Raw genomic sequence first — 15,212 nt, forward strand, 5'->3', positions numbered from 1 at the left:
CCTTTGTTGGCAAAGTATTGTCTCTCAGTTTTCCATATTTGCTGGCATATTGAGTACAACACTTTGAAAGCATCATCTTTTAGGATTTGAAATAGCTCAGCTGGAATTCCATCACCTCCACTAGCTTTGTCCGTAGCAATGCTTTCTGAGGCCCACTTGACTTCACACTCCAGGATGTCTGGCTCCAGGTGAGCAATCACATCATCATGGTTATCTGGGTCATTAAGACATTTTTTATACAGTTCTTCTGTATATTCTTGCCACTGCTTCTTAATATCTTCTGCTTCTGTTAGTTCCATACTGTTTCTGTACTTTATTGTGCCCATCTTTGCATGAACGTTCCCTTGGTGTCTCTAATCTTCTTGAAGAGGGCTTTCCCAGCCTGTTGTTTTCCTCTATTTCTTTGCATTGATCACTGAGGAAGATTTTCTTATCTCTCTTGCTATTTTTGGAACTCTGCATTCAGATGGGTATATCTTTCCTTTTCTTCTTTGCCTTTCACTTAGTCAGCTATTTGTAAGGCCATCTTAGACAACCATTCTGCTTTTCCACATTTCTTTTTCTTGGGCATGGTTTTGGTCACCACCTCCTGTATAATGTTATGAAACTCCATCCATGGTATTTCACTCTGTCTGAACATATAAAATGTGATACATTCACTTAAAGAATTCACATGTTCCACAACCCAGCAATCCCACTGCTGGGTATACGCACCAAGGGAACCAGAATTGAAAGAGACATGTCTACCCCAATGTTTACAATAGCCAGGACATGGAAGCAACCTAGATGTCCATTGGCAGATGAATGGATAAGAAAGCTGTGGTACATATACACAATGGAATATTACTCAGCCATTAAAAAGAATGCATTTGAATCAGTTCTAATGAGGTGGATGAAACTGGAGCCTATTATACAGAGTGAAGTAAGCCAGAAAGAAAAACACCAATACAATATACTAATGCACATATATGGAATTTAGAAAGATGGTAATGATGACCCTATATGCGAGACAGCAAAAGAGACACAGATGTATAGAACAGTCTTTCGGACTCTGTGTCAGAAGGCAAGGGTGGGATGATTTGAGAGAATAGCATTGAAACATGTATATTATCACATGTGAAACAGACTGCAAGTCAAGGTTTGATGCATGAGACAGGGTGCTCAGGGCTGGTGCACTGGGATGACCCTGAGTGATGGGATGGGGAAGGGGGTTCAGGATGGGGAACACATGTACACCCATGGCTGATTCATGTGAATGTATGGCAAAAGCCACCACAATATTGTAAAGTAATTAGCCTCCAATTAAAATAAATAAATTAAGCAAAAAAAAAAAAAAAAAGATTTACGTGTTCCAAGCCATGTATTGCACACTAGAAGTGAAGTCCTAGTCAGCTGTATACTGGATGCAGTTTTGCTGTTTAGTTGCTAAGTCATGTCTGACTTTTTCGTGACCCCGTGGACTGTAGCCCACCAGGCTTCTATGTCCATGGGATTCCTAGGCAAGAATACTCGAGTGGGTTGCCATTTCCTTCTCCAGGGGATCTTCCCGACCCAGGGATTGAACCCAGGTCTCCTGCTTAGGAGGCAGATTCTTTACCACAGAGCCACCTGGGAAGCCCCATACTGGATAGAGAAATTTTTTACACATGTTTAAGATAAATTCCTTCTTCAAGTTGGTGGTAGGTTTCCACATCTGCCAGATGTACAGTACATGTACACTAGACAGTACAATAGAGGAAAGTAAAAAATTCTGGGAAGGGTGGAGGCATTTTTCAACATAAGCATCAAAAGGAACAAGCCAAAGCTGCTTAACGAGTGAAGGACCCAATCTTGAAAAGGAAAAAAAAGTTTTAGTTCATCTCATAGGGAAATTATTTTGTTAAGTACATTTCAAGAATTGCAATATCATTATAATAGGATATCCTAGAACTCTCATTTTATTTCCAAATTTTGCTAAACTGTAATTACATAATTCAAAAAAATTGACTTTATTCAACATACCATCATTAAATAAAACCAAGAGCCAAGTCTATGTTGGGCACTTTTCGTAATACTTCAAAACTCTGAGGAAACCAGGACATAAATTACAAGTAGGACAAAATTCTGATTTACCTAGCAAGCCACAAGGGAAGCCCATTAAAACTTTAGGTGGGAGGATATCCAAAATAAATCTAAATGGACTTGTGATTCATTAATTAGGAGTCTCAAATCTACTAACCACAAAAGCAGTACTGGCATTCACCAGAGCCAAAGGTATATTACAAAACTCTGACAAATTCCAAACTGGCACTGTAGTTAATGAGATCATTTCGTGTGACAATTTTCAAGATTTTCTTTTTCCTTCTGTAATATTTATTAAAAACAAAATATTTTACTTAGCTGTTGGTAACTTCACCAAAGTCTTTTAGGACTTCTGTTTTCAAGAAGACAGAGTAAACATATTTTACATACATGTGGGGAGCGGGGGGGATGTGTGTGAAACAGAAGAAAAGACAAAGGACTAGCTACTAACTTAGGACCAAAGGAAAAATACAGTGCTGAGTTCCCCATATTTGTCAAAAAACAAACACAAAGATTCAGTGACCTCCAAATAGTATATACCCAATAAAATCCATGGCAAAACACAATCACAGTCAAATTTCTAAATACTGAAGTCGGGGGAAAAAAATCTTTAAAGTAGCCAAAGAAACAATGCACTATAACACGAGAAAAACATTTTAAATTACAACAGATTTTCATCAAAAACTATGGAAGTCAAAGGAAGTGATACCAGTGCTAAAAGAAGTTATAATCCAGTGAAATTCTTTATCCAGTGAAAATATGCTTCAGAATGAAGGGAAATCAAGACATTCTCAGAGGAAGGAAACAAAAATCTGTCACCAGAAGATCTACCCTAAAGTAATGACATAGTGAACTTTCTCATTTCATTATTTTATTCATGGTTTGAAAGACTCAACAGAAAGATGTCAATCTTCCCTCAAATTAACACACAATTTAATGCAACTCCTAACAAAACCCCAGCAATGTTCTTAGTAGATACAAACAAGATTATTCTAAAATGTATATGAAAAGTAAAGGATTAGAAAAGCCAAACAATTCTTAAAAAGAATCAAGTGAGGGGAATCATTCTATCAGATTTTAAAACTAATTATATAGCCATAGTAATAAAGGCTATGTGTTACTGATGGAGAGACTAAAACAAATCAGTGGAATGGAGAACCTAGGAAGAAGCCTACACAAGTATGACTGACAGATCTATAACAAAAGTAAAGAAATTCAATAGAGGAAAGACAGTCTTCTCAACATGGTGCTGGAACAAGTGAATAAGAGATTTAAACATAAAACAGACTATAAAACTTGTAAAATAATACAGGAGAAAATCTTCAAGATGTAGGACTTGGTGAAGAGTTCTTAAACGTGACACCAATAGCATGAAAAATAATTAAAAAATAAATTGGACTTCATCTGAAAATCATTGATCTTTGAAAGATCCTGTTAAAGGATACAAGGCAAGCTACAGAACAGAAGAAAATATTTGGAAACCACACATGCGACCAAAGACCTATGCCTAAAGAACTCTCAAAATTCAACATTAGAAAAACAATCCAATAAGAAAATGGCAACAGATATGAAGAAACAGTTTGCCAAAGATAAAATATGGACAACAAACATACGAAAATATGTGCAACATCTTTAGCTATTAGGGAAATGTAAATTAAAAAGCATGATTAAAGAAAAAAAAATGGTGAAACATTCCTATCAGAACAGCTAACATAAAAAATAACTATCAAGTGTTCATGAGAATAAGGAAAACATTACCACCTCACAACCTGCTAATGGGAATACAAAATGGTACAGCCACTCTGGAAAATAATTTGGACATTTCCTTTTTAAAAACATTTACTGTAGAAAAAGCAAGAGAATTTCAGAAAAACATCTACTTCTGCTTTATTGATTACATCAAGGTCTTTGACTATGTAGATCACAACAAACTGTGGAAAATTCTTCAAGAGATGGGAGTACCAGACCACGTTATCTGCCTCCTGTGAAATCTATATGCAGATCAAGAACAGTTAGGACAGGACATGGAAAAACAGGCTGGTTCCAAATTGGGAAAGGAGTACGTCAAGGCTGTATATTGTCACCCTGTTTATTTAACTTATATGCAGAGTACATCATGTGAAATGCCAGGCTGGATTAAGCACAAGCTGTAATCAAGATTGCTGGAAGAAATATCAATAACCTCAGATAACAGATGACACCACCCTTACGGCAGAAAGTGAAGAGGAACTGAAGAGCCTCTTGATGCAAGTGAAAGAGGAGAATGAAAAAGTTGCCTTAAAACTCAACATTCAAAAAACTAGGATCATGGCATCTGACCCCATCACTTCATGGCAAACAGATGGGGAAACAATAGAAACAGTGACAAACTTTATTTTCTTGGGCTCCAAAATCACTGCAGATGGTGGCTTCAGCCATGAAGTTAAAAGACACTTGCTCCTTGGAAGAAAAGTTATGACCAACCTAGACAGCATATTAAAAAGCAGAGACATTACTTTGTCAACAAAGGTCCATCTAGCCTAAGTTTTGGTTTTTCCAGGAGTCATGTATGGATGTGAGAGTTGGACTATAAAGAGAGCTAAGCACCAAAGAATTGATGCTTTTGAACTGTGGTGTTGGAGAAGATTTTTGATAGTCCCTTGATCTGCAAGGAGATCAAACCAGTCAATCCGAAAGGAAATCAGTCCTGAATATTCATTGGAAGGACTGATGCTGAAGCTGAAACTCTAATACTTGTGAAGAACTGACTCATTTGAAAAGACCCTGATGCTGGGAAAGATTGAAGGCAGGAGGAGACGGGGATGACAGAGGATGTGATGTTTGGATGGCATCACCAAGTTGATGGACATGAGTGTGAGCAAGCTCCGGGAGTTGGTGATGGACAGGGAGGCCTGGCGTGCTAGAGTCCACCAGGTTGCAAAGAGTCAGACACAACTGACTTACTGAACTGAACTGAAACATATACTTAGCATTCAACCCAGCAGCAATCATACTACTGGGCATTTATCCCAGTGAAATTAAAACTGAATAAAAGCTGGTACACAATTGCTCATAACAGCTTTATTTATGATAATCAACAAAAAACTAGAAATAATCAAAATATTCCTAATGAGTAAATAGCTACACAAACTGTGGTACATAAATACGAGGGAACAGGATGACTCAGTAATAAAAAAGGAACAAACTGCTATAAGCAACAACTTGGAGGATCAAGAAAGTTAAGACAACCGAAAAAATCAAATTCCCCAAAGGCAAAACCGGTATGATTCCATCACAATGGCAAAACCATAGAGATGGAGAACAGATTAGTGGTTGCCAGGGCTTAGAGATGGTAGGGGTATGAGGGAGGTTGTATGTGCAGTGGTTGTGGGAAGCTGGGTGTAATTTATAAAAGAAAAGCATGATGGAGGACTTTGTGGTGATGAAATAGTTCTGTATCTTGATAGGAGTGGTGGTTACATAAATCTGCAAATGTGCAAAAATGGTACAGAATTATACACATACTATACCAAGTCAAATTTCTGGTTTTGATACTGTACTCTAATTATTTACATTGGAAGAAAACTGGGTATGGAGTACAAGGGGACTTCTCTGTACTACTTTTGCAACTTCAAGTTGCAATATATAATTATTTAAAAACAAAATGTAAAAACACAACTATTAGATGATATGCAATAAACTTCTAAAAGATTTCTTGGGAGGAACAGACACCCATCTGTTAAATCTGTGTGACTTGAAGAAAATCAGTCCGTTTGCTCTGCAATTTTTTTTTTTTTTTTTTGGTTTTGAAGAGAATAGGCTTTGAAAACACTCTGCCAGTGTTTACAGTCAAGAAATTATTTCAGTATACTATTGGCCTAACATAAAAGCAGACTGCACTGCTTATGCAAAGGTATTAAACAGTTAAAATATTTAAAATGTACCTAAATTTGACTGTACATTGTCTTCCTTCAGAGATTAAATTGATTCCCTAATTAACAGTGAGTACATCTAAATACTTATAAACTTAATTCTAAGAAATACATCTCTGCAAGCTACTTCATACACTAAGATTTCATTTTTGATATGTAAAACATTTGCAATACCAACAAAAGGGAAGTAGGATGAACTTGAAATAATTCCTCAAAAACAAAGATTATATAGTTCCATGTGTTTGAGATATTTCAATACCAGCAAAAAACATACAAATACACACATCCTTCAACTAGCAAATATTTTAATACACAATATTAACTGCTTTATAAAAAGTGCTTTCATGATCTGTTACCACCTAAAATAATACATCATACAATTTTCAAAAATGTGTTCTTTAACTTCTAACCTCTGCTCTTCTTCAGAATTACCTGTGAGGGGCAGAAAATGAAGATTTACATTATACCTAGGGCAAATAAAACACAATTACTCAACAAAAAGTTTAAAAGTCCTATGTGTATAACATGCAAGTCTCTGAATGCATAAAACCCAATTTGGAATGTGATTAGGGAATCTTTAGACTTATAAATTGTCTTACACTTCTCTAAAACAGTCTAATTCTCTCAGAGAATGTGAAACATGCCTAGATTCTCAAAATCTAGTTTTATAATAGTCACTTCTAGATGTTAATTTCTTCAATTGTGCCAAAAGTGTCCAGATTAATGGCTCCCAACTTGAGGTAGAAAATTTAGTAATTCAGGGAGCTAAGATATGTTCTAAAACTTGAAAATCCTATTATAAACCAGGAATATAACAACCATAAACCAATACAAATTCATCCAAACACCAAATTTCCTCTATTTAGGGTAGAATTATATCAGAGACCAAGGCCAGTCATCTCAAGCTGAAAAACTTGTTACGTAGATAATTTTCACAACACAAAGCCCAAAAGAAAAAGTAAAAATGAAATCTTAAGTTGTAAAGGACAAAGAACATTAGAGATCAGAATATATACACACAAAAAAATTCTTTTAAAGAACTTACCTTCTTTTAGGTAAGTCTACTTATAATTCACTAACAAAAGCAAACCAATCCTAAATTTAAGATACACACATAGACTCCTCATGTTCTTAAGCCTTGCTTTACCTACAGAAAACACTTAACATTGACTTTAACAGTCCAGAAACTAGTCGAAATGTTTATAATTGTAAGAGAATTTAAAGCCCCTTAAAAAACGCCAGGGCATGCCATTTCTAGACTCTCACGAAAGTCATCAAATAGATTTATACCCTAGGCCAGTACTTCTCTGTTCTACAAGATGTTAATATGGGGACTGCAAAATAAAATACTATGTACTCAAATTCATTTACAAAATTCTAAGTACATTATACACCCAAATTTACAAAAAGGTAAGTTAAACAGAGTTCAACAAATTAATGGTGTATTTCTCATAACTTTTGATAACTAAATATATAACTATATATAAGATAACTTCTCATAACTTTATATAACTATAGTTATATAAAAATGTTTACGTTGTGGGAAGCTGGATAAAAGGTACAGTGGAAATAGTATAGTATTTTTGTACCTTCCATGGGTCTATAATTAGTTCAAACTATTTAAATGTTAAATAAAAAATGCTTATCAAGAGGTAAACTATAAAAAATAAGTCTCTCTCACATCATCCCCCAGTGAACCATGTGCCAGTTTCTTGCATATTCTCACAGAAATGAGCTCTCTATACATAACATTGTAACTATTCAAGGAGGTATAGTATGTTAGGTTATATAAATTTATCTGACCCCAGAAGCCTTTCCTGTTGGGGCATCTACTAACATCAAGTGAAAATAATCTTGGGAACATTCAAGTGAAAATAATCTTGGGAACATATATGGAAAAAAACTCTGCCTTAAGTTATCACACTCTTACATTATATAGAAATATCAGTAAGAAGCAATCTTCTCTGCTCATGTAAGCAATTTGATTCAGAAGTCACTCAACTCAAAACAAATTTAGAAAAATAATTAGGTAAACTTAAAATGATCAAGAAGAAGTTTTCATAAATTTTAAGGTAATAATGCTACTACAAATCACTCAGACTAGCAGTCAAACATTCATTTTCCCCTAAAGCAATGGCCATGAATTTTTCCATCAGAAACATATACTATACATAATAAAGAAAATCTAACTTTGTAATTAAAACTCATGAAAAGCTAAGCATCAACTCAGTCAAGGAAACTGAACAAGGAACCTAAATCAGGCAGAGGTGACGAACTAGGTGGTGTTTTAAGGTAACTGTGCTCCAGAAAATAATTTCAGATCTTACCTTTGCTGCGGCCAGTACATGCTCCTTTTTAATGACCCCACACTTACTCCCACAAGCATTTATCCGCGACTCTTCTGCTAAGCGATGAACAAAGAGTAAACAGTTCAGATGCACCTGTAAAAGAGAAAATTGAAAACGATTTTTAAACTCAAACATTGATATTTTGAAATAATGACTTTTAAAAAGAAGATCCCAAATTTTAATGCCGCACCATTTACTACTGTGACTCAATCACTTAACTTTTATTTAAGGTAACACAGAATTCAGTTTAATATAGGTCCATCTTACAATTCCATAAGAAAGAGACTGACTTACTACAGTACATGAAACAAAGCTGTGTAAAGCTGACCAAAGGTCACAGACAGCAGTCTTACTCCAAAGGATCATTATATCAAAACTTAGGTAGGACTCTAAGAAGAACAAATATTTCTGTTTTCCATTTCAACTAAAGTTAAGTTTCCAATGCAATTTAAAATCCCCCCTAAGAAAAACATATCAATTACTGTATTTAAGGCTAATCATCTCTCATTCTACAATCCAAGGTATAAAATTTTTAAAGCAGATATTTAATTTAAAATGTCTAATAAAAAAATTTATTAATTGAAATTTTAAGTTTATTGAATTGAAAAGAGCAGATACAAAGGTCAAGTTACTTGGTCATACAACAGCATGAGAATAATCATATTTACTGTTAATTTTAAAATTTCTTTAAAAATAGCCTTAAACTAGATAAAATAAGCAGAGAATACAAAATTCAAAAATGCACAAAGAACTAGAGTTATATATTAGCATTGTGGGAAGCTGCAGAAAACGAATGGGAATTCTGTACTATTTTTGCCACTTCTTGTGAACCTACAGTTACCTCAAAATTAACATATAAAGCAAAAAATCTGTAAAGATAAACTGACAAAAGTAAACCTCTCTTCAACATCATTCCCCAGTCAACTGTGATTGCCAGTTTCTTGTATATTCTTACAGAAACAACTTCTACATATATGTAAAATATATGTATCATATGTGTATATACATATGTATCTTTATTTAACATCACTATTTGAATATGTACATCTTGCTAAATATATTACTCAAAGTTCACTAGTCAATCAAAAAGTGCTACTCATTCTATATGCATATACCTTGAAAACAGTTAAAGTAGAGCACAAAACCCAAGTGAGAATATATCCTAAAAATTCCCACCAAATAAAATATAACTCCCAACTCTTAAAAAAAAGCAAGACTAAAGTGAGTTGCTGTCCTATTTCAATTCTCCACTAGTATTGAGTCTAGTGCTCTTGGATTTAAGTTATTAGTAACGCTCCATCCTTTGTTTCTGCCAGGTGCCTGAAGGCACTACCAATTCAGGTTCAATTAGACAGTATCTTTAACATATAACTTCTTTGGGTTACTTAATGGTACACATTCTTTGGGCTTCCCTGGTAGCTCAGATGAGAAAGAATCCGCCTACAATGAAGGAGACCTGGATTTGACTTCTGGGTTGGGAAGATCTCCTGGGTTGGGAAGAAGGGAATGGCAGCCCACACCAATATTCTTGCTTGGAGAATTCCATGGACAGAGGAGCCTGGCGGGCTATGGTCCATGGCATCGCAAAGAGTCAGACAAAACTGGGCAACTAACACTTTCCTTCACTTTTACACATTCTTTGCAGTGAGATCAATTAATACACAACACTTAACTCTTCCCCCACAATTTACTAAATGCTGAATAACTAGGTAATGTGGTCCTTTAAATTATTACTTATTATTATACAGCAGAAATCTTTAGTGGATTGTTGATGTTTAGGAATGTTTTAGTGATAACTGGGGAAAGTAGAGGAGTAGGGGATTTAAATTGAACATGATAGAGAACCTTTGGAAGGAGATAATCTTTTGGTCTTCTTTAACTTTCATAAGAATTCTGAGGTAAATTACCTAATTGATTCTTTACACTATACCATGTCATTCCAAATATGTTTAAATTTCCAATGATATACCATTTCCTTTTGCAACAAAAACACTCCATAATATGGCACAATTTCCTCCATTAATCGTCATTCTCTACTTCTAAACCTAAATAGCTTCCAGATACCCTCAGGATAAATTCCAAATTCCTTAATACTAAACCCCATTTGACTAGGTTTTTCCATTCTGTCTCACCTTTCCACCTTCCAGTTCTATGCTAGGCCTTCTGAATTTCTTTCAGTATTCAAATACAATTTTGCCTACTGCCATGCTACTGGTTTATACTGAAAAGCCAAGTCCTCCCAATACATAAGGTTATATGGATCTATGGTACCCCGAAGTTCTTATAACTGTACATACACATACATTAGGCAGCAATTTCTCACCTCTCTTCTTCAGTGTAAGGGCAAAACCATGTCTACCTTCCCAGACATTGTATCCCAGTGAACTTTAGCCTGTGGCCCAATATGTAGTTAAGCAGTCAATAATTATCATTGCATGAGCAAAAAAAATCCATCCATATCTCCCCAAAATAGGCAAAAGAAAATGTTTAGGCAATCCCAAATAAACCACATTCTGGTTTGAGACTTGAATCCTTTACTCTTCATGGGCATGAAACATAGACACTGGATTAATTCTACTTTTTTTTTAACATCAGAATTTTTTTAAAAAACAACCTATTTCTCTGTCATAAAACAGTTAACTGGTGCCACTCAAGTGAACTAAGGTTTAAATTAAAATGGTCAGAAAAAAGCAAAGTTTAAGGTCTCAGGTAGACATTCAACCTTGGAAAAGGTAAGCCATTCCATTAAGAACTTACTTTGAAAAAATTTAAAAATTTGCTTCCTTGAAAGGTAAGGCAAAAGATAATTTACAAAGAAATATTCATTTGACTACAAGACTGGGCCAGCATGACTTCCTCCCCACTTCCTCGTAGCACTTTTGAGTTTTACATAAACCATAAGTACTCAGATATTTGCACAGTATCCCTTAGCGATAAATCTAAAAACTAACTCAGCCACAAGAAAGCTGAACAATCCGAGATTAACATATGCTCCCCAGTACTGGCCCTGGTGACATACAATCAAGTAAGGTATAAAATAAAACAACAACAAAAAACCAGTGCAGAAGAACTATAACATAATACAAGGAAGTTATGAATAAAATGTTAGAAATATCAATCCATATATAGTTACATCACTCTCAAATTGTACACTCAGAATGTTCAAGAAATAAACACAAGGAATACAAAAAGTTCCTAATTCAAAGTTCCCAGTCAGACAGGAAAACAAAACCTGTAAGAAACTAAAGACAAATGTGTGACAGTAGATGATAATGAAAGATAAGATAGATCATTTCTAAGATGATGAAGGAAGACTTCACTGAGTAAGAGGCATTTGAACTCAATTTTGAAAGAACTGGTGTTTGCCAAGCAGAGTGGAATGAGGACATCTTCACGCAGAAGAAACATCTTATGCAAAGACAGCAGAAAAGTAGATTAGTTTTGTGTTAAAGACAATGGGAGACAAAAGGAAATATGCATGGTTCCTTCTCCTCAAGAAGCTGTGTACCACACTGGGAGACAACACGGACACAGAAAACTCTTAAGAGAACACTGTCAGGGTCCCAACAGCTAAACTGTATGATGTAAACTCTTATGGCTATCAAAGTTCAGAAAAAAAGAAAGAAAAACAGATTGCCTCAATTGTAGAGAAGTTTATGAATGATGTGGGACACCTAGCTGGGTAAGATTATTAGGTGCCAGTGGCAAGCAGAAAACCGTAAGTAAAGAAACCAGAGTGATGCATGACATCTATAAGGCCGTGAAGGAGAAATAATGAAAGCCAAGATAAGCATACAATCTAGGGATAGACATAGGCCAAAACAACTTCCTTTCCCCTACCACTGCAAATGCTTAGAATTTCACCTCCCGTCCTTTCCTGTACCACTTGGATCCGACTCCACAACAAAGCCCACCTGTCCATGGGTCACTTTGGGGCAGGCAAGTATGAATGTGGCAGGAATCTGGCGACTTGAGAAATTTCTGGCCCCAAATTTGCACCAACTGGTAATCTCCTTCCCCTCCATTTAGAACCCCAACACCAGTGAAAACTTCAGAATTAATAACTTAAAATTCTTTTGAAAAGCAATTTCACTTTAATACAGGTCACTTGTGCCACCTTAATCACTACCTTTAGGGAACAAAGGTAATAAAACAGTATGTATTGTCTTTTCTTACAGAGTCTAAGAAAGGAACCAAAAAGGACAGAAGATATTAGAAAGACTATTTTTATAAGAAAAAAAAAATTTTTTTAAGTAGTTCTGACTTCAGAGAAAGGAAAAATGAGGACAATTCTGTAGTAATCTAGCAAAAATAGAAATCCTAAAATTACGGGAGGCAGTAGAGAACTAGCAGGGGCTACAGAGAAAAGAGATGGGGAGGTGAGGGAGAAAAAACCAATGTAGCTTAGAACAGATGATTGCATTCTGAAGACACTCTCCATGTCATAATCCCTATTATCCACAATTCTTTATCCCTGATCTCCTGGAAATTAGGTGCCCACCTGTAGTGGTTCCTTGACTCAAAGAGCTCTTATAACAAACCACAGGAGGTGCCTCCTATGGTACAAACCCAGGGAAAGTGTTCATTCTGCTAGAGGGATAATATATTCCAGGCAATCAACATAAAAGCCCTCAATTAATTTCAAAACAGAAATATTAGAGTGGTTCGACTGTGGCTTTTTATTAGGTGAGTATTATGCAGTAGTTACTGTAAGTCAGGTAAAATTTTAACGGTTGGTTTGAAAACTAAACTAACAGGTGTTCTCCTTGTCTAGGAAAACGAATTCACATTTGGGGGCATACTACTTACAAACTTTTGGATCAGTGTTCTTTCTCTAGCAAGTAAGCTGAAGTGGAAGAAACGGCAATATATTTAATAATATACTTAATAACGTAAATAGAAGGGGAAGGAAAGAAGACCAGGAGAAATACACTTTTGCAAAGCATGTCAGAAATGCCTTTTACAGTAGTTAAAAGAAAGTAACCCACCCTGAATTTCAAAATCTATTTTTAAAAAATTCTATCTTCGAACCTTCACAAATTACACTAAGCACAGTGTTAAGTACCAGACTGTGCTCCTGAAGAGTGATATTTAAAAACTAACAGCAGTTAACTTTTTCCTTAAACTGATGTGGCTAAAAGCCTCCCGTTTAAAAAAAAAAAAAAAAAAAAGTCAGGATATCTACATTTCAGCGGGCCCCAAAACAACTTAGCGTCGGGAATACTAACAGGCCCAGGTTTTGCTGCGAACGCCTCAAACGTAGGCCTCAAAGAACTAGATTGACTGTTACAGTTCAGTCGCTGAGTCGTGTTCGACTCCATGAACTGCAGCACACCAGGCTTCCCTGTCCTTCCTTATTCTCCCTGAGTTTGCTCCGACTCACGTCTATTTAGTCAGTGATGCCAGCCAACCATCTCATCCTCTGTTGCCCTCTTCTCTTCCAGCCCTCAGTCTTTCCCAGTCAAAGCCTTTACCATCCCAGCATCACAGTCTTTACCAATGAGTGGACTCTTCGCATCGGGTGGTCAAAGCATTGGAGCTTTAGCAGACTGGCTTGGAGGGGCGGCGAAATACAGGCTGGGGAGTTATTTCCCCGATCTATCCCCGCCCCACTGCCAGTCTATGAAGGGACAAAATCTCACCAGTAGGTCGCTACTCGTCTCCAAACGAAGCTGAGGCTTCTGTCGTTTGAAAACGCGTTTTAGAAAGCCGCGAGGAGCCTTGCGCCTTATCATCTTCCTCTGAGAGACCGTGGTGGAGAGCCCCATTCTCGCCCTCGGGTTTTGGCAGCCGCCGCCTCAACTTCCCGGGTCCTCCCTGCGCCGCAATGAAGCTCACGCCAGCGAGTACACCAAGAACCCCGACTCAGACGTTCCCACAGGCCCCGAGACCCTGGCCGAAACGTTTGAATCTGCCGCCGCAGAGCGCGCCCGGCGCCCGGTAGTGACGTTAGAGGCGCGCAAACCCGCCCCTTGGCGCCCGGATGTTGGTGGAACACACCCTCGGTGGGCGTTCCATGACGTCACAGACGGGGAGGGTTGCCGGTTTCACCTTAAGTAGCTATTGGAAGCAATTTCTCTAGTGTGCCATAGAGATGTTGGAAATTTGTGGAAAATGCTGGTATGCCAAGGCAGTCACGCTTACTGTCCCAGCTTTCACTCTACGAAGCCCAAGACCAATGAATGGAAAAGTAGAAGTTTGTCGTGTTTTATCAGGCTTCTTAAAGAACCAATGCCTTCTCATCAGGGCTTGATTTTCTAATATTAGCAGCTAATATTTTTCACTGTTACGTAAGTTTATCTGCTCTTACCTGAAGTCTTTTCATGAGTCAAGCTTTTCTTTACAAATGCTGCTGCTGCTGCTAAGTCTCGTCCGCCGTGTCCAACTCTGTGCGACCCCATAGACGGCAGCCCACCAGGCTCCTCTGTCCCTGGGATTCTCCAGGCAAGAATGCTGGAGTGGGTTGCCATTTCCTTCTCCAGTGCATGAAATGCTACTCATTTTAATTTTAAGCCCTCTCTGCTTAACCTTGCGATAATTTCTGGTGTAGTTTAAATGCTACCTCTTTGAAATCTTCATTTGCAAGCAGTTTACTCTTCCATTTTCCATGCCACCCCTGTAAGTTCTCAGACTTCATCCTACAGCACCTGAAGTACCATCCACTGGTTTCTTGGTTTAATAGATCTGGATGTGCCTGCGCTAAGTAACTGCAGTCCTCCCTGACTCTTTAGGACCCTGTGGACTGTAGCCCACCAGGTTACTCTGTCAGTGGGATTCTCTAGGCAAGAATACTGGAATAGGTTGCCCTGACCTCCTCCAGAGGATCATCCCCACCCAGGGATCCAACAGGTCTATTGCCTCTTCTGCAATGACAGGCTGTTTCTTTACCACT

General features: G+C 37.1%; 1 protein-coding gene across 1 annotated transcript; it reads right to left on the minus strand.

Moving 5' to 3' along the window:
- Positions 1 to 6,260: 6,260 nt before the first annotated feature.
- CENPW (centromere protein W) lies at positions 6,261 to 14,267 on the minus strand. Its single transcript, XM_043439661.1, has 3 exons — positions 13,963 to 14,267; positions 8,300 to 8,413; positions 6,261 to 6,404 (listed from the first exon to the last, which is right to left on the minus strand). The coding sequence occupies exons 1-3, from the start codon at positions 14,086 to 14,088 to the stop codon at positions 6,378 to 6,380; spliced, it is 267 nt and encodes an 88-aa protein (XP_043295596.1). The 5' UTR covers positions 14,089 to 14,267; the 3' UTR covers positions 6,261 to 6,377.
- Between the last annotated feature and the right edge of the window lie 945 nt (positions 14,268 to 15,212).

This window comes from Cervus canadensis, chromosome 20, assembly GCF_019320065.1.
Source record: "Cervus canadensis isolate Bull #8, Minnesota chromosome 20, ASM1932006v1, whole genome shotgun sequence".
Lineage (NCBI taxonomy): Eukaryota > Metazoa > Chordata > Mammalia > Artiodactyla > Cervidae > Cervus > Cervus canadensis.

Bases quoted from the DNA above. Each gene is read 5' to 3' on its own strand.
- CENPW (XM_043439661.1), bottom strand. From the start codon at position 14,088: ATGGGGCTCTCCACCACGGTCTCTCAGAGGAAGATGATAAGGCGCAAG. The intron at 8,414-13,962 runs GTGAGATTTTGT...TCTCTTTTACAG, and splicing joins AGACGAGTAGCGACCTACTG to GTGCATCTGAACTGTTTACT. The intron at 6,405-8,299 runs GTAAGATCTGAA...TGCCCCTCACAG, and splicing joins ATGTACTGGCCGCAGCAAAG to GTAATTCTGAAGAAGAGCAG.